General features: G+C 40.5%; 1 protein-coding gene across 1 annotated transcript in view; it reads left to right on the forward strand.

Annotated features, from left to right (window-relative positions):
* LOC310964771 (cilia and flagella-associated protein 47-like) overlaps positions 1–26254 on the forward strand; it is a gene marked incomplete at both ends in the record, with an annotated part of 63013 nt that overhangs the window by 10214 nt on the left and 26545 nt on the right. The window contains 27 exons of the mRNA XM_083938029.1: positions 127–249; positions 1017–1148; positions 1243–1320; positions 4526–4709; positions 4838–4917; positions 6667–6865; positions 8137–8222; positions 8493–8709; positions 9559–9784; positions 10441–10558; positions 11836–11948; positions 12310–12410; positions 13371–13490; positions 13630–13855; positions 13941–14012; positions 14442–14579; positions 15154–15235; positions 15379–15474; positions 15981–16167; positions 18262–18367; positions 18836–18944; positions 20413–20547; positions 21087–21199; positions 23051–23201; positions 24094–24182; positions 24373–24459; positions 26177–26238. Of these exons, the coding sequence (XP_083794155.1) occupies positions 127–249; positions 1017–1148; positions 1243–1320; positions 4526–4709; positions 4838–4917; positions 6667–6865; positions 8137–8222; positions 8493–8709; positions 9559–9784; positions 10441–10558; positions 11836–11948; positions 12310–12410; positions 13371–13490; positions 13630–13855; positions 13941–14012; positions 14442–14579; positions 15154–15235; positions 15379–15474; positions 15981–16167; positions 18262–18367; positions 18836–18944; positions 20413–20547; positions 21087–21199; positions 23051–23201; positions 24094–24182; positions 24373–24459; positions 26177–26238 (3430 nt within the window). The remainder of the gene's footprint in view (positions 1–126; positions 250–1016; positions 1149–1242; positions 1321–4525; positions 4710–4837; positions 4918–6666; positions 6866–8136; positions 8223–8492; positions 8710–9558; positions 9785–10440; positions 10559–11835; positions 11949–12309; positions 12411–13370; positions 13491–13629; positions 13856–13940; positions 14013–14441; positions 14580–15153; positions 15236–15378; positions 15475–15980; positions 16168–18261; positions 18368–18835; positions 18945–20412; positions 20548–21086; positions 21200–23050; positions 23202–24093; positions 24183–24372; positions 24460–26176; positions 26239–26254) is intronic.

The raw sequence follows: 26254 nt of genomic DNA on the forward strand, positions 1-26254 counted from the left end.
GGAAATCACTTAGTAGAAAAGATTAGACAAGGCAGGTTGAGGGAGGTTGAGGGAGAGTGGGTAAACAACAAATGTAGAATATCGCCGATCAATGTATTATTTTTTTTCTTTCTGTCTGCCTCTCAGGTTGGGTCCACCAGTGTCCAGCTGGCAGAGAAACACGTCATATTTGGATCAGTGCCTCTCAACATGCCTTCTGTCAGAACTGCAGTCTTACACAACATTGGAAAGAACCATGCCTACTACCAGGTGCCCCTGAAATACACCAAAAATCATTACATTAAGCGACTTTTCAGATCTTCTTAGCAGCTTTATTTAGAAAAAGCGACTAACGACATATTTAGCAACTTATTCAGACCTTCAGGGGAGAAGAAATATATGGGAATTCATTGTCATTCAGCCTGCTCAGGGTAATCAAACTCCAAGGCTGCTGAGTCCCGTCTCTCCCACTCTCTTTTCTTGCGCAGCAGCACTGCGCAGCCGGGGGGCTTTCTTCTCTTAACAGAGAAGAAAGCAGTGTGACTCCATGTATCTGTATCTGTATCTGTTCAGACGACAACTCAAGGGTGGCATTCTGAGATTTATCCACTCTGGCTCCCGGTTTCATAACGTTTTCAGGCTCCCATAACATTGCATCCGTCTGGATGACCGGCCAAAACAATACAAAACCTTTGTGGTTACAGCAAAGCATGTCTCTGTGTGGATGGCCCCTTACATTAATTACTTGGAGACTTTCTCAAACCACAACAACTTCTTGCCTTAGCCTTACACAATCCGTAACCTATCATCTGACACAAAAATCTGTTTTCGGGGACACAGCTTTTGTCCTCAATTGGGCAAGCAGTCTCCAATTAACTGGTCTTTAGCTTTTATCCCTTAAAGTTAAGAACACACACACACACACACACACACACACACACACACACACACACACATACATATACATTTTTTTCACAGATACTTGGCAAACAAGAAAGATAGCCAGAATCTCTGCTCTCTGTGTTTTTTTGTCACAGGTGCAAGATGTGTGCCCTCTGCCAGGCTTGGTGGTGAGTCCATATGAGGGTGTTGTGCCAAGTGGGGGACAGGCTGTTCTCAAGATCCACTTCAACCCCAACTCCGTCATCAAGTACGACACCACAGTTGAGGTGAGAGAGAGATAAAAAAAAGAAGAGGAAAGCACTCTTTATTTATTATTGGGGAGAGGAATTGATGTTAACCAAGCATGTGTGTGTATTACAGATAGCTCTAAGGAACATGAAGTCCATTGAGCTTAGAGTGAGTGGATCAGTGGAGCCTCCAAATGTAAACATCAGTGTGGTGAGTTTCTATGTGTGTGTTTTGAGCAAAAGACTTAGTTAAAACATGAAAAATCAGCTGATAAAAATGATTGGAAGATCAACTACAATGATGCTTATATAATAGAAGGGTCTTATTTTCCAAAGCATGCTGTGCTTCTCAGCATGTGTAGGTGTAACATATTTCAGAATGAATTAATGTGTGTAAAGCAGCCATACAACTGGAAATATTCCAACTCTCTGAATAATGGTTTTCTGGCAATGTCGTGTATAGGTTTTTGGTCCAATTAATTGAACAAAGACTGAAAAAATGTGCCAGTAAATTTGAACAAGTGTTCAAGGAGTGTTAAGATTCGGGAGTTCCTAAAAAAGGTTTTATCCTCTTAGTATTGCGCCCTTTTTTAGGGCTTAGCTTGGGGATGCTCAGAGGTAGATAAAAGGTAACAGTCAATGCCACATATATTAAAACAGCAAGACCTGGAGGAACAATATAGGAAAATCCATGCTGTGACTTGGTATCAACTCTTTTGATATTTGCAAGAATTTCCTTTTTTAGCGATTGGATGGCCAACACTCCTGTTTGTGGAAACTGTTAAGAAACCCCCTTGTTGTCAATATACCTAGGAAAGCTACCCATCATCTGAATGCCCATGGTTTCTAGTTTGTGGTTGTAAAGTTGCATGAGGCTGTGATTAACCTAGAGGTCACTACAACTCATTTTATACAGTGAGGTGTAAGTTTCAAAAAAGGGTCCCCCTTCTCGCTAGCAAGTCCTGGTTTGTACCAATGGATTCCTTAGATAGTCTAGTTTCATATGATACCAACATCTTCACTCTACACCCACTAACAGCCTCTGAAAGATAAAAAGTCCAAAAATGATCAGCAGATTTGGTCTTGCGTACATAACTATGAGCTCTGTTTTGTTAGTGTTAAGTTAGAGCAAGTTTGATGTCATCCATTTTTAATTTTTTTATTGGCATGAAGGCAGTTGTTTTTATTCACCAGATGTCTTCTGCACCGTCGTCCAGAAGGCATTAACTGAAATTCAGGACATTTTTATTGTCATTACTAACAGCAGTATTACACAAAGCAGCCAAGTTTTTGTTGGTTGGTTTTGTTTCTATAAGGCTGCCACATTTTTTTCAAAATATGACTGCAAACAGTGTATGTTTTAGTAAAAACAAAAAAGTCACTGACTTGCTTTCTGACTCATGGTGTCAAAAATGTCTTTGTTTCAAAGGAGACACCTATATGATATGAATATCAACATTTCAACAAGGAGTAAGACCACACTTAAATGATAAACGCCCCCCTCCCCTGTAGAGCTTTCATGTATATCCTGAGCCATGTGTAGGTGGTCCATTTCTCTAAGAAGGAAAATGTATTCCTTTGATATATGAAGGACGTGGGAAACCTTCACACATACTGCGCTGCAGAACAACTTACCCCAACATTTATTTTACAGCTCAGGAATCCTGTTGTTGCACTTTGCACCACACTGGGTGTCTATGTGTATTGGCCTTTGCAGACAGGCATTTAGCTGTAAATACCAGCATCATGTAGGCCACAACTTAAATTGTTGTTGGGGCTGCCATAGAGGTCCAGTTTCTGTGCTCTTTTCTGAAGCCACGTTGTTGCAGGTTGATCTCAGTATGCATCTTCTTTGTAAAGCCCTTTGTCATGATTTTTCCAGGTTTTTGTGATCAATGCATTAGCGGTAGTATTTTTTCCCCATCTTGTCCCATGTTGCTTTTAAAGCAATGCCAAATATGTCATGGTTAAGGTACTTATCTTCATTCATCATTCATTCATCTTCAACGGCTTGTCCCGGTCGGGGTCGCGGGGGGCTTCAGCCGATCCCAGCTGACATCGGGCGTGAGTCGGGGTAGACCCTGGACAGGATGCCAGTCTATCGCAGGGCACATAGAGACGAACAGAGACAACCATTCACACCTACAGGTGATTTAGAGTCATCAATTAACCTAACACGTGCATGTCTGTGGACTGTGGGAGGAAACCGGAGAACCCGGAGAAAACCCACGCAGACACGGGGAGAACATGCAAACTTCCGCAAACTGGGAACCTTCTCACTGTGAGGCGACAGTGCTAACCACTACACCAACCAGCTTAATTTTTGTCACCAACATTTTGTTACTATTTCACACCAATGTCACAAAACGACACAGGCATATATTATTATCAATTGACTGACACAAAGATGAGAATAAAGTATAATAAAGAGAGAATGATATAGAAAAAGAGAAGAAACGATTATCTATAATAGCTGAAAGGTAATATATCCTTCAGGTTTGCCCTTGACAAAAACAGATGGTTTGATTTGTGATACACAACAATTATTATTATGAAAATGTAGCTTCCATATACACTGCCAGTAGTCTTATTAGTCATATTCATGTAATCATAATATGTTTTCATTGTTGGAGTGTAATGCATCTGTCTCTTGACTTTGATAAAAATCTTGTTCACACATTCAAGAGGGTATTGCACCTCAACATGCACAGTTTTGAATTTGTCGTGATGGATCCTGGGGTGCTCCAGTTTTAAGATCGACTCATTTCCATGGCTTTTATAATAACTAATCTCCATAGAGGTAATAATACCCTGGCTCATAGATGTGGAGAATAAAAGAAGATGGGGAAAGTCATTTTGTAAGGAGGAAGAAAAGACATCAGACTTTAAAGTGAGTAAAAGTGAGCGTGTATGTGTCTTTCTTTGGTAGACAGCAGGGGTTGCACCTTTGAAAGAAATGAATTGGAAGATATTCTGCTTTTGTGCGACGGGTGATGATGAAAGCACCTCTTTCATTCTCATATGCTGTAGATGTGCTTGAAATTCTTTGGCAGTGCGTCATTCTTAGGTTGCTCATTGAAACTTCAAGGATGGAGTTTGTAGATAACTTCTTTCGCTCATACTTGAAGGATAAAAGCAACTTTTTTAATCAACTTGAGTTTCTCAAAGCACAAGGAATGTCATACCTTTTATATATGTTATGTGTATCGTCTATTCTCTGCTGAAATGGTGAAATAATTGAATAGTAAAATCTCTTACCAATCCAGCGGCATTAGTTGATTTCATTCATCCTAAAATGCTGACAGTGCTGGTTTCAGGCCTCATAAGCAATTTGTCCAGGTTTTGAGATATCCAACTTTTGAGATGACTGTGTCTTTCCTAACTACTTGTCTTAATTTCTTCCTTGCTTGTTTCAGTCTCACTTCCAGTTTTACGGGGTCCATGCTGGTTCTCAGCGTGCAATACCGTTCACTCTGACAAACCGCTCATCAGCCACAGCCCGGGTTACCTTCGACCTGACAGAATACCCAGACTTCTCTTTGCACCTCCCTCAGCCTTCAGCAAGTATGAATTTACACACACAATGCAGCACATCACACAGTTGATATACTGCATAATGATGGGTGGTATTATATATCCTAAGAAGCAAATGTAATGTAAATATATAGAACATTGTCTTGGGTTCATCTTGGGCCTCTGTCTGCTTTTGTGATTATCTGTACGAGCAGAGAAGGAGCCGGGAGTGAGTTCTGTGGAGGTCCAGGGCCACCAGACAGTGGACTGTTCCCTTATCTTTGCCCCCACCCAGGTAAGAGTTTAACATCCCCCAGTATGATAACAGTATTATGGAGATTATGTTTAGATTTCCGACTGTTCTCTAAACCCCTCTTCTAAACAGTCCAATCCTATCTTAGTTACCGTTCATAGGCACAGGTCTGTCAAGCTTTGGATCTCTCCACTTGCTGAAGTAGTGCGGGACCCTAGTAGAAATACAGCGTACAGATTTTTTAGTGTTTTTTTCTTGCATTAGCTTGATCAAAAAGAAAAACTCTAGGTCAAAAGTATAATGGACAATGTGTTTATCTGCTAACGTTAGCTACGCCAGTTGGCATGTCCCGGGAACCGGCTTACCACCTACAGCAGTAACTGAGAGTTACTTCCAAGGCTAAGGATCATATCATTAACCAACTACGTTTATGGAATACCAATTTAGATAAAAAAAAAGAAGATATATCCCTACTATGTGGAAGCCAGGATGTCTGGGATTCTCTCAGAGTTTAGTTCAGTGAGTCTGGTAGGGTGCACGCTCTACCAATTGAGCTAGACGGCTCTCGACTAAGCTCAACTCATAGAGCGTGACTGAGTCTAAGAGCAAGTCTTCCCCTCTCTCTTATACATTTCCTCTCAACCTTGAGCTGTGCTGTCAAATGAAGATAAAAATGATAAAATAATATAAGAGTTTACGTAAGCATCAGTGTTTCAGTTGTGCTCTTCATAGGATTTGGGGTTTACACCCAGCCAAGAACGGTTTGATAAAAGTGCAGGTTTGATAGTCTTGATGAGAAAAGCATATCATTCAAATGCTGATAGTTGAATTATAGGCTTATTGAATCTTGAAACACACTCAACTCGGTATATTAAAACAAAATGAGAGAAGGAAGGAGCGATAACTAGATCTGAGGAAGAATGGACAACAATTTTGATGTGTTAATGGAAGTGAAGCAGTTACCAGAATCGGGGTAGTTGGAAAAGCCTGATAAGGTGTTTTGTTACATTATCTCAGAAATCCCACTATGATGGAAACTCCCCAGTTTGCTGGAGAAACTGTGGAAATTTAAATGCAAGTCATCATGTTTTCTGGGATTGCCCCGTTAGTCAAGATTTTTGGAGAAGGATATTTAATGCCTTAGAAAATATTTTTAGATACCATCCATGCCCAATTTTGATCCTGAAGGGCCACTGTCCTTAGAATTAGGTGTGTTTGCACGGAGAAACCTAAAATCATGCAGGACAGTGGCCCCTAAGGACCGGAATTATTACATTTTGATGTCCAAAAAGAGACAACCATTCAGAAAAGAAAAAATACAAATGAGTTAGCAGACAAACTACTCTGGATATCAAACCAACACACACTAAATGCAGTATAGGTGGCCACTATGAGCCTGAATTTCTAGCGGCTGATAATCAAACAGCAGCATGTGAATTTGTTGCTGGAGAAAACTTTAATTGAAACTTTTCACAGCTAAGAAGTGTTGGCAAGACGGCACAATGCCTTTTCCATTTATATGCAGACATAATAATCCTTGGTGCTGGTACACATGGAGTTTTGTTTATGTGCTGCTGAGAGCCCTTCATTTAAGGTGGCATAATGTGCTGTTTTATATGCAGCATTGAAATGGAGTGGAAATCTTGCCCAGCCGGCACAAACATTTGACAGGCATAGCATAGATCTTGGTCCCTCTCATCTTAATGTTTGCTTGTTGCTTGTTTGTTAAAGTGATTCATTAAAGATATTACAGAAGTAGAGATGAACGGTGAAGGAAATGTCTTCCTGCAGGCAGCCACTTATGACTTTGATCTGCCGTTGAGGGTGAATGGAGTGAGATGGCCCACTGCTTCTCTCCCTCCTAACCCCACTCCGTCCTCTTCTTCCACCTGCTCCTCACTGTCAGTGGGCAGCAGGAAGCATGTCGTCAAACCTCCTCCCCAGTCGGTTACCATGGAGACACAACGGCTACAGCGCATACAGGCCACAGGTGGGATCATTAATGTGGCGTTTGAGTTTTATGTGTATGTTTGTGAGTGGTATCTTTATTTTTTTTTTCTTCCGCTGGCATTGAACTTACACCTGAAATACTGTTGCATTGTATGTGCACTACGGATGTCAGAATCAGAATCAGAATCAGGAATACTTTAATAATCCCAGAGGGAAATTGTTTGAATGTGTTTAATTGTTTTAATAAAATAATGTAACGATACTCTGAACTTTGATACAGTTGTCAATACTGGGTTCACAATATAATTTCCCCACAATTTATATTAACAAAAAGAGATACAATAAAAGAAATACATTTTTTTCTTATATTTACTTTTTTGAATTAAAGAATTATTGTTTCTGAGGTAGAGTATATCCGCATTTCTTTTTTTTAAATAAAAAAACAAACAAAAAATAACCATTAGGCTTGGCTTGTGTTCCTAGTTTAGAATGTACATGTTTTTTAAGAGATATCAGCATATCTACATGTTCAGGCAGTATTTGTATTGTATATTTATTGTCTCACGCAATATCTTTACATTACGAATGTGTACAGAACAAGTGTTACACACACCTACGACTGCAGTAACCTGACTCGTCAGATGTTTTTTACAAAGAACCTTCTCAGAAGGTATCATTGGAAACTGAAGCGCAAACAGGGACAGGATCAGAAGCAAGACGATTCAACTCAGTCATTTTCTGTATCTGTGTCATGTGTTTTGTCACAGCCCCCGCCTCTTTTGGAGACTAGCAGCAGGTCCTGAGTATATTGATTCCAATGGGAGAAGTGAACGTGAACACAGAATATGACCTTTTCCCTGAGCCCCATAATCCCTGAAGTAAATATTGGACCCATTTTCCCCAAGCCACAAATCTCCTGAACATTCTGAAACCAAAATGAATTTTTCAGACGTCGGATCAGAAGAAAATCCTATTCTTTTTTTTCTGAGACCTGTTTCTGTCTTAAGAGATCTGGGAACACAGCTCAGCCACAACAATAAATATAAATAATAATAATAATAATAATACATATGTTTTGTAATACTAAATATGACCTTTAGCTGTGTAAATATTTAATGTAAGTAAAAAACCTTAAATGTGATATCTTTTGTAAAGATCTTTGGCATTACTTTTCGTGTGACATGTCGTGACTCTCACGTGATCTCGCGAAGTATCGTGTTATCGCGAGAATTCAGCAGTTGTACTACTGTAGGTTCACACAGCTAAATGTAATGTTTTTCTTTTCCCTTGCTGTTTTTAAAATATTTTTAGTGCTGTGCGCCCCACTGGAAATGTCCCCCTCCAGCCTAGAGTTCCATGTGCAACCCCTGGCACCACAGTCTAATGCTTACACTAAGGTATCAACAAGGGCCTATTTGCAGTCAATCATTTTCTTGCCTTCCTACATCCCCACTCTATTCTTCCCTTTTCAGTATTTCCCTCAACTTTCTTAATGGTTCTCCTCATTTCCACTTCTTTTCATCTTACAATATATACTGTTACTGAATTTTTTACCACCTTTCCGAACAAGTACAATATAGCTTGTTTCCTTTTTTCTTATCGTCTATGCTTCTACTGTCTATTATTTAAGTCCCATCCTGTCTCTCACTCTTGTCTCCCTTTCGCAGACAGTGGAGCTGAAAGCAGTGCGTGAAGAGAGTGTGTTTTGCCGTAGGCGTGTCAGGAAACATGTAAACTGGTGGTTTGACTGCGGAGCAATAGCGGTACCAACACAGCACAGAAGAGAGTGGGAGCTATGTATGGTGTCTCCATTATCAGGCAATCTGGGGCCCGGCCAGTCCATCTGCTTGACGATCAGCATCAGCCCTGAGGCTATCACAACAGGTGAGAAATGGCTGGAAACACACACAAACAAACATATTGTGATGGATTACTTTCTCTCTCTCTCTCTCTCTCTCTTTCTCTCTCTCTCTCTCTCTCTCTCTCTCTCTCTCTCACACACACACAAACACACACACACACACACACAAAAACACACACAGTCATGTCATTGTAAATATGAGTTTTCTCTTACAGGCGCACTCAAATCACAACATCACAATTTATCACAATTGACCCCTTTCTCCCCCCCCAACACACACAAGCCTGCAGAAAAACTAGATAATGCCAAGCATATGGCGTAGCTTAATAGAGTGTAACACCCCTCATTGCACACAGGGATAAAGTAAAACAATAACAATCTAAATTAAAATAATACACATTCAAATAATGCTCGTAAACGGCTTAGACTTTTAAATCATGGGGCCTTAATCATTTTTAGTGATGGATCCGATCCGGCTGTGCTTGTACTTATAGAACTAGAATTACATCCAGGTAATCTCTATTTAACCTTGTATCATTAATGAAAAGGAGACTACTTCCCTGCAGTCTGCGTATGTTCATTATATGTTTTATGTTCATTACTGTGAGAGTGTGATCATCGTGAGATGAGGCTTTGCACTGGAGATGTTTTTGTTTGAGGTATGTTACGGAAAAGAAAGAAATTTCCCAAGTCTTTCTTCAAGTTGCTTTATGTTTTTTATACAGCAACAACTGGCACTGGAAATGTGTTGGGGAAAAACATGAGCAGCCCGACCCCTCTCTGCCACTGTGGTGTTTTTGTGTGCTGGATGCATAATTATAAATTCCCCTTTAGTCTGCACTGACTGGCCTGTGTGCATTTTTTTCTCCTAGGGTTTGGCAGACTGACCAAACTGACCCTCCCTCTTTACTTGGGAGATGAGGGAGAGGAGGGGATGGGAGGAGAGAAGGGACATCAACCTTACAGAGAGCTGTCCATCACCATTACCCTCCACCTTCCCTGCATCACCATTTACCCCCCTCAAATCCTCCTTACACCAGTACCCCTGGAAAGCATTGCAACTGCTACAATCACCCTGCTGGCTGTCGGATATCCGAGGTTGGTTTATATACACACACACAGACACAGTGTTTTCTATTGACCTTGGGCCAAAAACGGTTCCATTCCATTCCCTTTTGATTATTTGGATCATGACACACAGACAGCTGCTTTGAGATCACAGTTGTAGCCTTCATCTTTTTGGATAATCTGATTAATGCCATTGATGGATTATTGTCTGGGTTATTTTTCTAGCCTGTAGCTATTTACCAACTGTGTTGAGCTGTTTGAGCTAAATGAATGCAGAGGAAACATTTGCCACACCATAAACTGACTACATTATTCATTTCAGCGGGATTTGTATCACGCATGCCAGGACTCATTAACTAACAGCTATGCAATCATGGTGAATCTTGCTTACATTGTGAGACAACTAGGAGTGGACAGCAATCTGGTTGCACTGTTAAGTTGTGACAGCATTTCTGACCCCAAATTTCTGTGATTGAATTGAGGAACATAGTGCATCTTTTCAAGTAAACACATCTAGGACGCTGTAATATCTTCAATCAACAATAAAAAAGAAATACTCTGTAGCCACAAGTAATATTGACAAAGTTGCTTTTAGTATTGTGGGGGACCAAAACGTCGAATGTTGTATCTAGTGATGTGTTTCTTCTTCTGTCCACCGTCTGTCCACCGTCTGTTCACCTTTGCAGTGGAACCGTGGTTTCAGCTGAATTGGATGAGGTGGAACTGGAGGAAGGGACAAAGATACAGCCTGTTTCCATCGTCTTTCCAGAGGGGAACAACATCCCCGCCCAAATTCAGGATCAGGTACAACCCTGTACTCAGACCAGTTTACACTATTGGGAAAAGTCCATCAGTTTTGTATCATGTGGTAAAGTAAAACATAATTAAAACTTAATTCAAAATAATACACGGTTAAATAATGCTCGTAAACAGCTTAGACTTTTAAATCATGGGTCCGTAGTAATTTTTAGTGACGGATCTGTTGTGATATTAAGTGATGGGGGGCTGTGCTTGTACTTATAGAACGAGAATTACATCCAGGTAATCGCTATTTAACCTTGTATTATTAATGAAAAGAAGACTACTTCCCTTTCTTGGGGAAAAACACAAGCAGCCTGACCTTGTGGTTTAAATGCTTTCTACAAGAATCTGCCATGTATTTGTTTTAATGGTGAGTTATGGAATCTGATAAGTTTCATCCCCAACAAGTAAATATTTTCTGGCCTTAATATTGCGATTAAACAAACAAGTTACCAACAAAATCAATACATAATTAAAATGTGCTCATATTGTGGGGTGATTCAATCTCAAAATAAAACACTTTTTGCTAGTGTTTATAGTGTTCCATAGAAATGTGATAAACTAGTCCGTGTTGAGTGAGTCAGACAGCCAGGCCACTTGAGCTAGCGTTAGCTTTGCAGAAATAGTTGTGTTTCCCAAACTGAATATAAAGTATACCACACATATAAACACAAGACTGCTTCGCTAGCTCATTCTGCTTGTAACTAAGGTATCTGCTAAAAGAAAAGGATTTTTCAATGGACGGATTAAGCTACTAAATCCGCCAACATGTAGGGTTAGTTTAAGCTTAAGATAGCGCTGATGTGATCCAAACATTTTCAAGAACAGACAGACTAACGATTCACTTTATATGAAAATGTAAAAGCTTCTGCAAATCCCCCTGTGTATAACAATAAATAGTATTGTTTGCTGCCAGATGACTGAATGTCATCTGTATTGATTTATTTTTCCCATGCTGTGTCTATTTCATTTTGCTGTTAACTTTATATTCACACACTGTCAAGATGCCATCATATCTATAGACATTTCAGTTACAACATGAGGCTCCCCAATCAGTTTTTGTAGATCTTGTAGCAGCTTGAGTAAAACGCCATTTAATGCATCCAGATCTGTCTCCAAATCCATCTGGTTAACAGTAGTATTTGACACAAATCGGGATTAATATGATGTATAAGTATAACTGATTTTCCTGGAGGGTACTTTAACAGAAATATTATCATGATCTCTGGAATTATCCCATTATCTCTGTTTATCTTCAACCACAGAGACATCCAGGGTGCATTCAGAACCAGGAGGCCACTGTGACCTCTCTGATCTGCAATGTGTCCTTCAGCTCCGTTGTTCCTCTGTCTCTCTGCACTACCATCACCTTCACCGACCACCTCCACAACAGGTAACAGGTTCTTCTGAAACACCACCCCTTACATCTCATTTTCTTGTCTCTTTCTCTTCTCCTGCTCTTTCCTTAATCCTGCTAACAAACCATCACAAAAAAGGTAAAATCCCCTTCTTATTTGTCCATTTTACTGTTGCAGCCTTCTGCTATTTTTCTATTCCTCCTCTTCCCCTCATATTTCTCACATATTTGTATTACGAATATACTATCTAGTGCAGTATCGTTATATTCCTAATGTGTACAAGCACTACTGCAATAACCTGACTCGTCAGATGGTCGTTAATCAGCATTATCATTTAGTTTATTCAGTCTACAAGCTTGTGTTTTTTTATGTTTTTTTCTTTATCTCGGCTGCCAGGTTTAAGGTTAAGCTGTGTGCTATCGCTGACAACTGTCTGTTGACCGTCTGGCCCTACATGGCCCTGCACCGCTCTGAGCAACAGATAGTTCTCAGGACTGGTACTGTATACAGACACAAACACACATCCATGACACAATGTACATTTATGGAGCACGGATAGACTGAAGGGGAAACTGATGAGTATAGATATTTTACAATGGAATTTCATTGCTTGGCAACATCTCGGGTCCTTGTTAACTGTGTTGCCTCCGAAATCACACACTATGCACTACATACTCAATATCCTTCCACATACTTTTGCGTAAATAAACAGTAGTATGTATCATTTGGGACACATTGAGCTGTAATTACAGAATCACTTCCTGAAAGCTGTAACCATAGTAACTAGTAAATTACTGGAAAAGGTAAGCAACTTGTCAAATGGTCACAGGTGTAAAAAATCACAGATTTTTTTGAATCAGTAAAATGTAAGTTAAAGCGTTATTGATGTTGCAAAGCTGCCTGGCTCTGCTGTCCTTTTGTCTGTTATGGGCTTTGTCATTACTACCATGTTGCATTGTGGGATATTTGTGCCCAGCGTAGTGTCTAGTGTTGCATACTGTAATATTTGATTGGAAATCGTATGTAAATCACACACTAAGGTTTCGGACACACAAAAAAATCTAACATAATTTTTTAGCATACTTAATAGCATGTTACTATGGAATTTCGGACGCAACCATACACTGCAACAAGGAAACTCTTTCAGAGTTTGCACTGCAGCAGGAAAACACCTGGGACACGCTTAGAATGACCCACATGAATTGTGTTTTAGAGTGTTATGGGTGTGTGATGGTGTAAAAAGAAAACAAAGAAGAAAGCTAGGATAGCGATTAGCTTCTGCTATTCATCAGATGGTGCTGTCTGCAAACTATTAAACCTTTCAGCCAATCGGACACGCTTATAACAGAGACCACTGCGATATCACCTTTTCCTTCCCACTTGAGTTTGCAGCCATGTATATTTATTCAACATTTTTCTGCATGCATCTAAATGGTTATTATGTGACCTCCATTTAGGGGCCACAGCTGTTGAGGCAATCCTTCAGCGCTATCACACACCAAGTCCTATCTCTGGTCCCACTTCATCCTCCTCCTCATTTGATCACAACAGCTCAACAAACAAGAACTCCACCTCAGGTCAGAAAAATTACATATACTATGTATGTATGTATGCGTTTTATTAGTAATAGTTGTAGGGTATCTCTTTATATTTGTGTAAGTCTGAGCAAGAGTGTATTTTATGTTACAGTGCTGTGTGTGAACCTGTCCTTGTTAGACTCCTTTCCAGACAGTGACAGCGTAAGCCTTCAAGCAAGCAGGAATACAGACGTCTCTCCTAACAGAGACACCCAAACCAATCTTGGCACCCCAGAATTCCCCGCTGCCGACTCAGAGGAGGGACAGTATTACCAGAATGCATTATTGGCCGTAGAAAGGTGGTTTAGCTTCTTTGGGTGGCCGAGTGGACCCCACCCTATATCTGTGCCACACACACTTAGAAGGTATACCCAGGACTGTTTTTTGTTGGATGATTTTCACTTTAAGGGACTTCTTCTATCATAATGTATACCCCCTCTCTCCCTCAAGGATTGTACCAAAAATTCAAATGAATCATTCCAGTGGACGGACTTATCGAGTTAGTCAAAATAAAGACACCAGGTGTGTATATGAGTGAAGCATGTTCAGCACACACCCTTTGAGCAGATAGATCAAATGTTTTTTTGGTGCATTCAGTATTGTAGTGAAGGCTGACACAGCTAACAGCATGCCAAGATAATATAGAAGTGGGCGTTTAAAACGTGGAACGTAGGTCATGAAAAGGGAATGAAAGTGTGCACCTTGAACGCATGTTGTGCCTCAATACTACTTTTATTTGGGGATATAGAGAATAAACAGAGGCTCTCATGTGCAAATGATTTGTTGTATACAATGTTTGTAGTAATTATTGATTATTTAGGGATTTTAAAATGGGTCAAAAAATAGTAAATGACACTGGAATTGAAGCTCTGGTGGGATTTATTTCATATCTGTGGGAATTGATCTGGCTCCAGATGCAATGGACATAACTGTAACTGTTGTTTTGTTCAGGTCTGTAGTGGATATGCTTCATCACCTGACAGGCAAACAGATTCCTGGTTTTCCTCGGTGTCAGACTTTTTCCACTGATATAGACCAGCGCACCAATCAGCTGCTTCTACAGCATGAAGCTATGCTTACTTTTCTCAGGTAGGCCTTATACACATACAGTAGATAGTATGCTACAATGTTTGACTCCTGACTCCTGTTGTTAGTTCACGTCTGTAATAATAGTAGGACAGCTGAGTGTCCGTGGTTAGTTAAAATGTCTGTAGTAACAGTAGGACATTCAAGTGTCTGTGGTTAGTTCACATGTCTGTAATAACAGTAGGACAGTCGAGTGTCTGTGGTTAGTTCACATGTCTGTAGTAACAGTAGGACAGTTGAGTGTCTGTGCTAGTACACATCTGTAATAACAGTAGAACACAAAAGTGGTGTATGGTGGATGTGAAGGGGATTTGTGTGATTTTCAAAAGTAACTGATAAATATCCGCCCCTCCCAGCTCAAAGGTTTTTTCCCATACAACTGGAATTTTAGAGTTCCTCCACCTGCAAAATTCCACTTTAACCCCTGCAAGTATGACTTAAATGCCGTCAACAGAACAAGGTTCAATTTGAACAGATAGATGAAGCCTGCAATGTTACATTTTCCATGTCTGAAAAAGGTTTAAGGAACATTTTGGAAACTTTTTGTGACTTTTGTTCATTGTAATTTTGTGTTCAGGGTGCAGGGAGCCTGCCTTTGTCACATCAGACCAGGGTACTTGCTAGACATGCAGGAGTTCAAACACTGGTGCTCCCTGCAGGTACAGACACTGTACACATTAGACCAACACCATTAAAATGAAATTCTATGTCCTCTATATCTATTTTTGGAGCTTTGGGAGTCATAAAACAATTGTTTAATGATGTATTGTGCCATATACATAATGATGTGAATTTCTCTCAGTCAAATGAGGAAGAACATGGACCTGACTACAGAAATGTTGACTATGAGTCTCTGAGCAAACGATCCTGGACTGACGTGCTGCTGCAAATATACAAGGTGAAAAAGTCTTTGTTTGTCTTCATTTACCCTCCATCTTGTGAGATTACATGTTTGTTCATGGATATGATTTCACCACGTCTTATGTCACTATGATTCTACTGAAGTGTACCGCACCGTAGCCCGTTTTTTACTTGAAAATACATTTATGTCACACCTAATTAGTAGAATGTAGCTGCAATTTCCCTCCGTGGTACCCCCGTACTTTTAATATTTTACCTTTCTGAATATTTATGCCCGTCTCTCCCTTCCAGGCAGTGGTTGTCAGAAATAATTATTTTTGATTGACTGATGGACAAATAAAGCTTAAATCAAAGGTTAAATTAAAACATTTGACATGACAAATGTTCGTGACGGCTAACAGCTAAATGGATGCCTGTGAACATTTCCGTAATTGGTAACAGCTTGTCAATGTGTCTAGCTGTGTGGATGTAAATTAGTGCTGAAAAAAACATCAATCTCATCCTGTTAAAATAAAGACCAGTGTTGAATATTCTTCTACTCAGGTGCTGGTTTTGTGTCGCGTGTCAGAGAGCGGTTTGGACATAACTCTGAACCGTGATGACATAGATGGAGTCCTCCCTGTTTGCTCACAGCCACTGGCCAGTAACATCTATTCAACCTGCGAGCTCCAGTTGCTCTCATGGCTTAACGTTCATTACCAGAGCATGAGGAAGACTGTGTGGGGAACAGGTAGGACACATAAACACGTAGCATGTTCAACTTTTGTTTAAGGTTCAAAGTTCAATTGTTGTTTATGTGTACCGTGCTCATACACAGGGAAATCATAATTGTTTTCACACATATTCTCAAAACTCTAAACACAGAACCCACAAATACAAAACTCTACAAATATCTAGCAAAACAAACACGGGCAGGGTTTTCCGCGCGTCCTGAAATGACAGTTGACCGTTTTACCAGTTATGGAAAAGCCATGGCAAATGGGAGGAAAAGTCAAATGTCCTGGAAAATCTTGTGTTGTCCTGGAAAATTACGATAACATTCTCGGATTTTCCTTTAGCTGGGAATGTACTACTAAGATATTAGAGCTCCCCAAAATAGATAACATTGTCCTCTTTAGTTATGTTCAGGATCATATTAACCTTCAAGGGGTTATTCATTCATTCATTCATTCATTCATTCATCTTCAACCGTTTATCCCTGTCGGGGTCGCGGGGTGGCTGGAGCCGATCCCAGCTAACATCGGGCGTGAGGCGGGGTACACCCTGGACAGGACGCCAGTATATCGCAGGGAACATAGAGACGAACAGAGACAGACAACCATTCAGACCTACGGGCAATTTTAGAGTCATCAATTAACCTAACATGTGCATGTCTTTGGATTGTGGGAGGAAACCGGAGAACCCGGAGAAAACCCACGCAGACACGGGGAGAACATGCAAACTCCACACAGAAAGGCCCGAGCCGGGTTGCGAACCTGGAACCTTGTTGCGTTAATTTATGGACAATAGTATCCCATAGACTGTGGAAACTTGCTCTGTCGGCTTAGTGTGACGCATGCTTTTTGGTTGATTTAAAAAAAACTAACAAAAAAAGCTCTTTCAATGAAAATAGGCATATAATGCGAAATTGATAGGCCTAGTCATAGATTCTAGTCTCGTTTAAGTTGTTTTTATTTGTTTGCTGTTTATTTACCATGCTGGTAATCTATTTGATGTGAACCGGGGGAAATGGCTCAGCTTTCATCAGTTTCTGTGATTGCTGGCCAGCCTGTATAAGTACACCGGGTCCCTTTTGTGAAAGTGTGAACATCCAGTTAAAATGAAATGAACTGTCTCATAATATGAGGCTGTGAGCGCGCTCTGATTGTTTTTGTGATCACCCTGCTGATGAAAGTCGTCACTGCTGCGCTGTTGTATTTTCCCAGTTGCCAAATATAGTGTGATCACTTTCATTTCATTTCATACTGCGTTGTGGCGTTCTGGCGGGAGATGTGAGAGCCTCTCTAATTACATCGACCACAAACGTTATTCCCGCATGAACTAATCTATAGTGTTTCATCGACTCACTGTCATTTAGCATTTGGACGATGTTTCTCCTACCTCTTTGTATTTCTATCATTCCCTCCTCTTCCCCACTCCTTATCACCTTTCGAACGCTCTTAAGGGTTAAGATGCTTTGTGAATAACTGTTATCTTTACCAGGATCTAATCTTAACTATAAGGGGAAGCACTTAGGAAAGGTGTTAGGAGGTGTGTGTGTGTGTGTGTGTGTGTGTGTGTGTGTGTGTGTGTGTGTGTGTGTGTGTGTGTGTGTGTACGTACCAATTTGGGATTGAAACAAGATATTTTGAATAAAAATAATGTCGCATAACAACAGTGTGCAATGTTTTGCAAGGAAGTGTGATTTAGACTTTGTTTAGGGTTTTGGTACATGAGGTTTTAGTGTGTAAAGAATAAATACAAATAAAAAAAACCAACAACTTAAAAATGCCTCATGTATATTGGCCCATCAAAGGCTGATTGTGTCTTTTCTGTGTTCTACTCTTTGGTCTGCTTCAGTGTGCTGGTGTCGTGGTGCTCTCTTTATACGACTGCGTGGCTTCACAGTACAGCATTTTTCTTGCATATGAGAGTAAAAATTAATAACACACTGGTTTTAGGTTTGGAAAGATGTCACTGAATCCACTTTGTGTGGTCAGTTTAGTTCAGTTTGACTCAAGCTATTAAGAAATGTGTCTTACCAATTTTAAAAACTTCATTCTGCGGTAAGATTTTTTTTTTAGGTTACCTTTGATTATCATTTCTGCATGTTAATGCTTCGAAGGTGGTGTCCCATCAGCACGCTGGATAGTGAATTTTGACCTGGACTTGACAGATGGACTGGTGCTAGCTGCTCTGCTTGCTGCCTACTGCCCCTATCTGGTCAGTGTGTGTGTGTGTGTGTGTGTGTGTGTGTGTGTGTGTGCGTGCGTGCGTGCGTGCGTGCGTGCGTGCGTGCGTGCGTGCGTGCGTGCGTGCGTGCGTGCGTGCGTGCGTGCGTGCGTGTGTGCGTGTGTGTGTGTCAGTGAGGGATGGTGGTTAATGTCTTTAAGTGGTACTGTGATTGATGTGATAAGGATGCAATTAGCCCTGAATAAGATTAGGGGAGCCTATTATCATGCCAAGTACCAGTTTGTGTGTGTGTGTGTGTGTGTGCGCGCGCGTGTCTGTGTGTGAGAGAGAAAGAGTGGTGTTTTACCTGCTATAATTTGACAGATGGGATTTGCTACTGAGCAATGGGTAACAGGCAAACAAGTGTCTATGAAAGTAAGAATCCAAATGAATCATGGAGTTACAAATACACTATGTTGGAGTCTTACATTTCCTCTTGCCTGCTCTGTTTCTAATTAGATCTGCAGCCACTTCCGGAGGATGTACACCACAACTTGCAGCCTGGAACAGATCCTTCACAACAACATCATAGTGGTCCAGGCCTTAACTGCTCTTTTTCTCAACCTAGATGTTCAGGTAGACACCAGATGGGACCAGTGGGGTGTTTCTTATGACAGGATTACCAGATAAACAAGTGGCCTGTTTTCACCTGGTTTTAACATCAAGGGAGGGATCAGATCACAAGTGGACAGCTCTCCGTACGTCTGTTCACACCGTCTCCACGTGCCTCTTCGGGGGCCACTTGTGATCTGATTTTTGTTATTGTTGTGTGTAAATCTCAGTCATTACTCAGAAACGTGAGATTACTTTCTAAACTTTGAGTTTGCTGCAGACATAGTAGCCTACACGGCATGCAGTGTATGTGTTGATCCTGATGCGCTGAAGTTCAACACGCAGTGTAAAACAAAACACTGGAGGTGTGAAACAAAACCAACTTTGTGGCTTTTTTCTCGTAGATACGCCACTTCAATCTCATACATTTTTTTTTCAAACTTAGCCCTAATACGAAAATGTGTTTGTGTACTGATGAACGTTACTTTTCTTTTAAATAGCAACAGCACACGTTACACAGAAACTACAGGAATATCTGCGGCAATGTATCCTACATATTTATGCACTCTGGTACATTTTATGAACCTAAAAATACGATTTCTGGGATTGCTGGCCAGCCTATATAAGACGCCTATGTAAGAACCAGCGGAAGAACTCCAGAGAGCTGGATAAGTATAGGGGAACAAACACTTACACATCGCAGACAGTATGATAATAACATCCAAAACACACAATACGTGGGTACCTGGTTTCTGAGACATGAGAAATACTTTCAAAATAAGGATGTTTAAGAAAAAAGGGCCACGGAGATACCTGAAGCGCCGACGTCATGGACAGTGAATGAGCACATGTTGAGTAAGCAGTCCTTCGGTGGGGTTCAGGATGCAAATTAATGTGGTCACATGCGGCTTAAGCCCCCTAGGAATATGGTTTGAGGGGTCAGATCTCAATGCGTCCTCAATTTTTCACACCTGTATTTAAGACTGTCCTCTTGTGATCTGATCACTCAGGACGGATGTATTAACAGAAACATGTCTAAACAGGGCCTAAGCTTAGATCTACTTAAATCAGGCTTATTTTCATAAAAAGGAGGTCTGAATTGCTCAGTTACCATGGAAACACATTCCTTCATAACAGCTTGGTCATGCTAGTTTTCAGGTTCAGCTCAGTCCAGCAGGAAGCCTGGTTTTAACCCTGACTTCACATAGTGGCCAAACCAACTGCTGTGGTGGTCAAAACATATGCATATACTATATATATAATGAGAGTATATACTTTAAGATATATTATGTTCATCAATACCATCCACATTTTAAGTGCAAGCTAATTACTTGACAGAGAATTATTAGCTTATTACTGTATTGATTGCCTTAATGAATGACCTATTTAGCAACTGAAGATGTTGAATATATCATGATAATGTCTGAGATTAGGCAGCACTTCATTTATCCCAGTGTGTTCCTGCGTTCCTGAGTGTGTGTGGTGTGTTTAGCCCACAGACTTGTCAGACCCCAATCCAGTGCAGATGTTAATTCTGTGTGTTCACCTGTTTGAGCGGCTGCCTCAGTACCTGCCACTGCGCACCATCACTCTGTCAGGAGGCCTGCACAGCACTTTCAGCAAGCAGGTAACACACACACAAACACACACACACACACACACACACACACACACACACACACACACACACACACACACACACACACACACACAGAGCAACGACTTTGTTCTTAGAAGACACCTGAATACAAATTTAACAGCATGCCCTCTAGATCAAATAAATAAGCAGTCGGAGACTGAAAATGGCTTAGATAATAAGCTCCTGGACAGATAATGTCACTCACAGACACACAATAACAGGATTAAAGACACACTAATGCATTGATAGGATTATAGGCACACACCCACTCACAGTTACAGAATTACGAACACACAGACAAATATCCATGTGGGTAATGAACCGTATTATCCGGTTAAGTCACATTACAAGCCTAACACAAATAGGTGTCAGTTTGTCTATGCTAAGGAAGATGGATTTCATCGATGTATTATTGTCTGGCAGCGGCATTTGTCTGTGTTTGTGTTTGTCCCCACCTGTGTTTGCATGTTTATGGACAAAGACTTTCTATGTGTTTCTGTGTGTCTTTGTGTGTTCTTGTGCTACAGGTGCGTCTGAAAAGCCCATCCTCTCAGACGATAAAATACCAAGTCTTGCTTGTAGGAGAGGATGCCCATCTCTTCTCCCTCCCTGATGGATCTACTGTCACCATACCTCCAAAGTATGTTTTTTTACCTAGATAATAAAAATGACAATACATTTTTTACAGTACACATTGGTACAAAAAATGCAAGTATCTTACATCATTGGGAATTTTGTAAATTAATTCCAGTTTTGTTCCTAATGCATTTTCCTTCAAAAACCTCTCAGAGTCAAAACTCACTTATTCAGCGTGATTTAAACTTTCCAGCAATATCAATATCTCAATATACTGTGTGTGTATATATATATATATATATATATATATATATATATATAAAATATATATACATATAAAATGGGACAGTATAGCCCACAGTATACAGTAGCTCACAGTATAGCCCAAACCTAACTCACTGACGACATATACCTCCTGCGTCACCCCTCAAAACAGTATAAATCTGTAGTTCCAAAATGTACATTAATTAATAGTAATATTCCAAATAGAAGTAAAGGAAAAACTAATTTAATTCAGCAAACGTTTGACATTACTGAGGCTCAGGATGCCCTGTCAACATGGTTAGTGTTGGACATGCAAGTTATTTAGATCGAAGACCTTTATCAGAAATAGAAAGACTGTGCAAACACTGTCATAGGACGTAAATGTTAATTATGTTTATGTTGTACAATTCCCAGTTTTTTACAGTACACATTTTTACAAAAGTTGCAAGGTTTTGTTTGTAAAGTATCTTACATCATAGAGAATTGTTTTAATTAATTCCAGTTTAGTTCCTAATGCAGAGGTTTTTGAAGGAAAATGCATTAGGAACTAGACTTGAATTAAATTATAAAATTCTTGTACAGCATAAACATAATTAACATTAACGTCCTATGACAGTTTGTATAACAGGGTGTTTGCGAACTCTTTGTAATCTAATTTATTGCATTTTGAAACCTGTTTAAGACCCCAACAAGCCAATTATCAGTCCCCTGTCAATCATTTGATAACTTTACTTTCTGGCTTTCTTTTGTATTCCTAAAATGCTTCTAATATGTGTATGGCATACTTAAAATAAACCCACCAGGTGTTAAAACTCATCAATATTCAATTCTCATACATTTCTGATAAAGGTCTTTTATTCGATCTGAATAACATTATTTGCCGAGCTTCCTTCCTGTTATCCCTCGCTCCGTTTCAGTTGTGTTGCACATGCTGCATTCCAGTGCCATGGGAAGTCGGAAGTTTCTGACCTCCAACTAGGCAAAGTGCACTGGAAGGCCTGTCAAAGCGGAACTTTCCATGGCACCGGAACGCAGCATTTCTCTCTCAGCGCACGTGTCAGGCGGAGGGAGCGTCAGAGGTCAAAGAAACATACAGTACATCTTACTCTTATACTTGAGCAGTAGTATAGTACTGTACTTCATTATGCATATAGCTGCAATGGGATCCTGAATGAAATTGCCTTGCCTTGTGTGTTTACAGGCATATTTTTTCTGGTTAAAGCATGAATAATCCTGAAAAAAAAGAAAGAGTCTTGTGCAATTAATTATGAAACATGGTGTATGCCTTTGTAGTGTACATCAACAATTAAGACTTGAGCGAAGAAGTGCTGTCTCTGCATCTGTACTTCCAAAATAGCTTGTTTTGGGTGAAAGCCCCCTCCTCAGCCAAAGTTGAGTCAAAGTGGTTTTGACTTGAGACTGTGGCTCATTAAAATGTACAAGTCCCATTTTGAATCCCTAGCTTTTTTCTCAGAAATGACAATGCCATTATGCAGAAACGGTATTCAAATTCTGCTGATTCATTAGTGTCATTACCTAAGAAGTGTAGGTTGTACAATAAAATGATTGAGTTGTACACGTACTGCGGAGGGCACTCTGGTTCTTGTAGAACAGATCATTTTTTTGTGGCTTTCTGTGGTGCTTTTCACAGGGGGAGCACTGAACTGACTGTCCACTTCAGCTGCTCCATTATGCAGCCCGTGGAGGCGGTCCTTCTGCTCATCGCCAGCTCTCCTTTTGGCCTGTGCGGCACCACTCTTGCCTTCAATCTGAAGACCCACGTCAGTCACATCACGCCCACAGTGAGTGAATGAATTTAAAGGGTTGGACTCACTGCCATGCTACATTTACACTTACATAAAGGCGTTTTCTCATTTGAACTCCGGACAATGTCAGGAGAATCAGGTGCGGACATCGTCCAGGGTTTCCCCAGAGACACTGCTTGCCAGCAGGCAAGGCTGGCAACTGCTTAGGGACTCCAGGCCAGTAGGGGCCTCCCGAGGAAAAATAACTAACTTTGAAAGCAAAGTTATTGATGTATAAAAATGTTTTTTGTTGATGTCAGATTATTTATAACATAATGGTGTTGAATGCTCGTTCGAGGGGCCCCCTGTGAATTTTTGCCCAAGGCCCCAAAAGACTCTAGAATCGCCTCTGTGATTCTCCTTCACACATGATTACTTACTGGTAAGTTACTAGAGCGGGCATGTGGCCAGAGATGACCCGGCTTACACTGCAATCACTGAGTTGGTTTGTAATTTGGTCATAAACAATGTTGCGGTCTTTATGTAAATCACCCTTCTTCTTCACCCTCTGATGTTTGTTTCCTTCCACGTTCAGACCCATCACAGTGAATTCTCCGCGCAATGAGCAGCACTTTTCACACATGGGTTCAATCATAGTTTACAGTGTAATCTAGTACAAAGTCAGTGAAATGATTACACTGACTTTGTACTAGAAAGCTGGCAGGGTACACGCGGATGATGTCCGTTCTAACTGATTCCAGTTGGCTTGAAAACCTCACTTACTGATTTGTTAATAGCCTGCTAGCCGTGTCCTTCTCACTGACTCACTTACATGCTATGTCTATCACACATCGCATATACCGCAGTGCAGTGTGTTTCTCAGAGAGGCTACTGCTAACGACTGGTGGCAACTAGATATCAGAATGTCTTCTTTCTATTGTCTCACTAGAACACTGTCAAGTGCAAGTCTCCATGCTACCAGCTGCAAGTGATCCAAGTGCCCATAACTAACCCTTTCAACAAAGAAGCTATGTTCAGGTGGGTATCTGTGCCCACTCCCACACGCACATACTCAATTTGGGACCGTTAAGAATCACCATTTGACACTAAGGTGAAAGTTTCAAAGGGTCTATGCACTTAAATAAAAAAAAAAAACAGAATCCAGATAATAAGGGGTTCATTTACACAGGTTTCTGCTTTGTGTGTGTGTATTTGCTTATGTGTTTAGGGTGGTGCTGGTGGAGTCCCCGTTCGACCCACTGGAGCCTGAAAAGAAAATGGACAGCTTCCTTCAAAAGGCCTCCTCTAATGCCAAGTAATACATGCACTGTTTACAACACTAGCGCACGCACACACGCACACACGCACACACGCACACACACACACTCACACACACACACACACACACACACACACACACACACACACACACACACTTAAAGGAATAATTTGACATTGAATTGCTTGACAGCTCTCAGCTTTCTTGCTGAAAGTTAGATGAGACAATATTTGCCGCTCTCATATGTATCAAATATGAAGCTACAGCCAGCAGACAGTTAGATTCAATTAGCGTAATCTCTTAACGTTCTCCTATTAAAAGCCTGCCAACCTTTTTTGTCTTTCAGAAGCTGTAGTGGGCTTAGTTTTAAGGCTATAGTGAATAACAAAGTAGCACGTCATGGTATCTTGTCGGGAAGGGAGCTAAATAACACTCCAAAGCTAGGGTGAATTTTGTTGAGGGAAAAACCATATTCATAGAGGTCCCTTGACCTCTCACAGGTAAAATCAATATAAGTATAACGATCCGAACATAGACTGGACAACGCGGCTCCACTTCCTCCATGCATCATTTTACAACCGGATTCTGTGGTTGTGGAAGTGACGTCCATACAATTTTATTAAAACTAAACGTACAAGAAAAACAAACACTTGAACAAACATGAGCGTGTTAAAAAATACCTACATTGACAGAAACAATTTATTATACCAACATTTATTTTTAGTGTACTTTGAGTTTTTAGTTTGGCGCGTGTACCATCCGCAAATGTGGAGAGGGTGGGACTTATGACCTATACTGCAACCAGGGGGGAGATGGAGATGCTTTGGCTTTTTCCTTTTCCTTTTTTTTTTTAAATAGATAAGAAGAAGAATAAACAAACAGTTGGTCACCTATACATTCACCCTGTTATTACACCTAATACATCTAATACTGGCTTAGACAACAGCTCGGGAGGTCGGCTTTTTCCTTTTCATCCTTTTTTGAAACCTGACACTTTATAAAATGACTTGTTGTGACCTCTAGGATAATCACATGGCCGGCCGGCTGGTTGGCGGTGCTGGATTTTGGCTCAACTTATTCACAAGCGTTCTCATTTTACAGCTACCACTACACTAAAATATGTTTCTGAAAACACTTCCTGCGAGAAATAGGCAGTGCAGTAACAGAATCTTGATTTGATTTGATCTGCGCTGCCTAGTTTCACAGTTTAATCAGAGTGCAGAGCAGTCATTGACACTGCGTCAGAGACTACTCCGCTCTCATAGGTTATCTTAGGACCGTTGCAGTGGAAACTAGTAGATCCTAGAGCTACGTGATTGTTTCACAGAATGTCAGGATACAGTGACAGTTTCAGCAAAATGAAAAAAAGTTATCGACTACTCATTAAAGCTGAATTACTTATGAAATCAGTTGTTTTAGAATAGCTTAATCAAAAGAGCTTATTTGGCCAAAAGGGTGTTCCTCCTTTTCCTCCACTGCTTCAGAAAGTAGGCAAAGGTAAAGAGAGGCTGGTTGTTCTTCAGGAGAGTACTGGGTTGTCATCAAGAATAGCTATTAAGTATGTATCTCTCACCACATGAGACATCTTCAAAGCCAAACATACCAGCACCTCCTGCTAATCAGGAGTCGACTATGAGGATTTGAAGTAGGACTGAGGTCATTTATGGTGCAGCTGAATCAGGTTGTGTAGTATAATATCCATATTCTATGTATACTTAGGATATTCCCCCTCCCCTCCTTCTCCCTCTTTCAGTATAAAGAAGATGACATCAGACAAGAGCTGTGGGGAGATGGAAGGGAAGTGCTCAGTTGTCAGTAAGTACGGCCGCAC

Source organism: Echiichthys vipera, assembly GCF_963691815.1.
Source record: "Echiichthys vipera genome assembly, chromosome: 23".
Classification (NCBI taxonomy): domain Eukaryota; kingdom Metazoa; phylum Chordata; class Actinopteri; order Perciformes; family Trachinidae; genus Echiichthys; species Echiichthys vipera.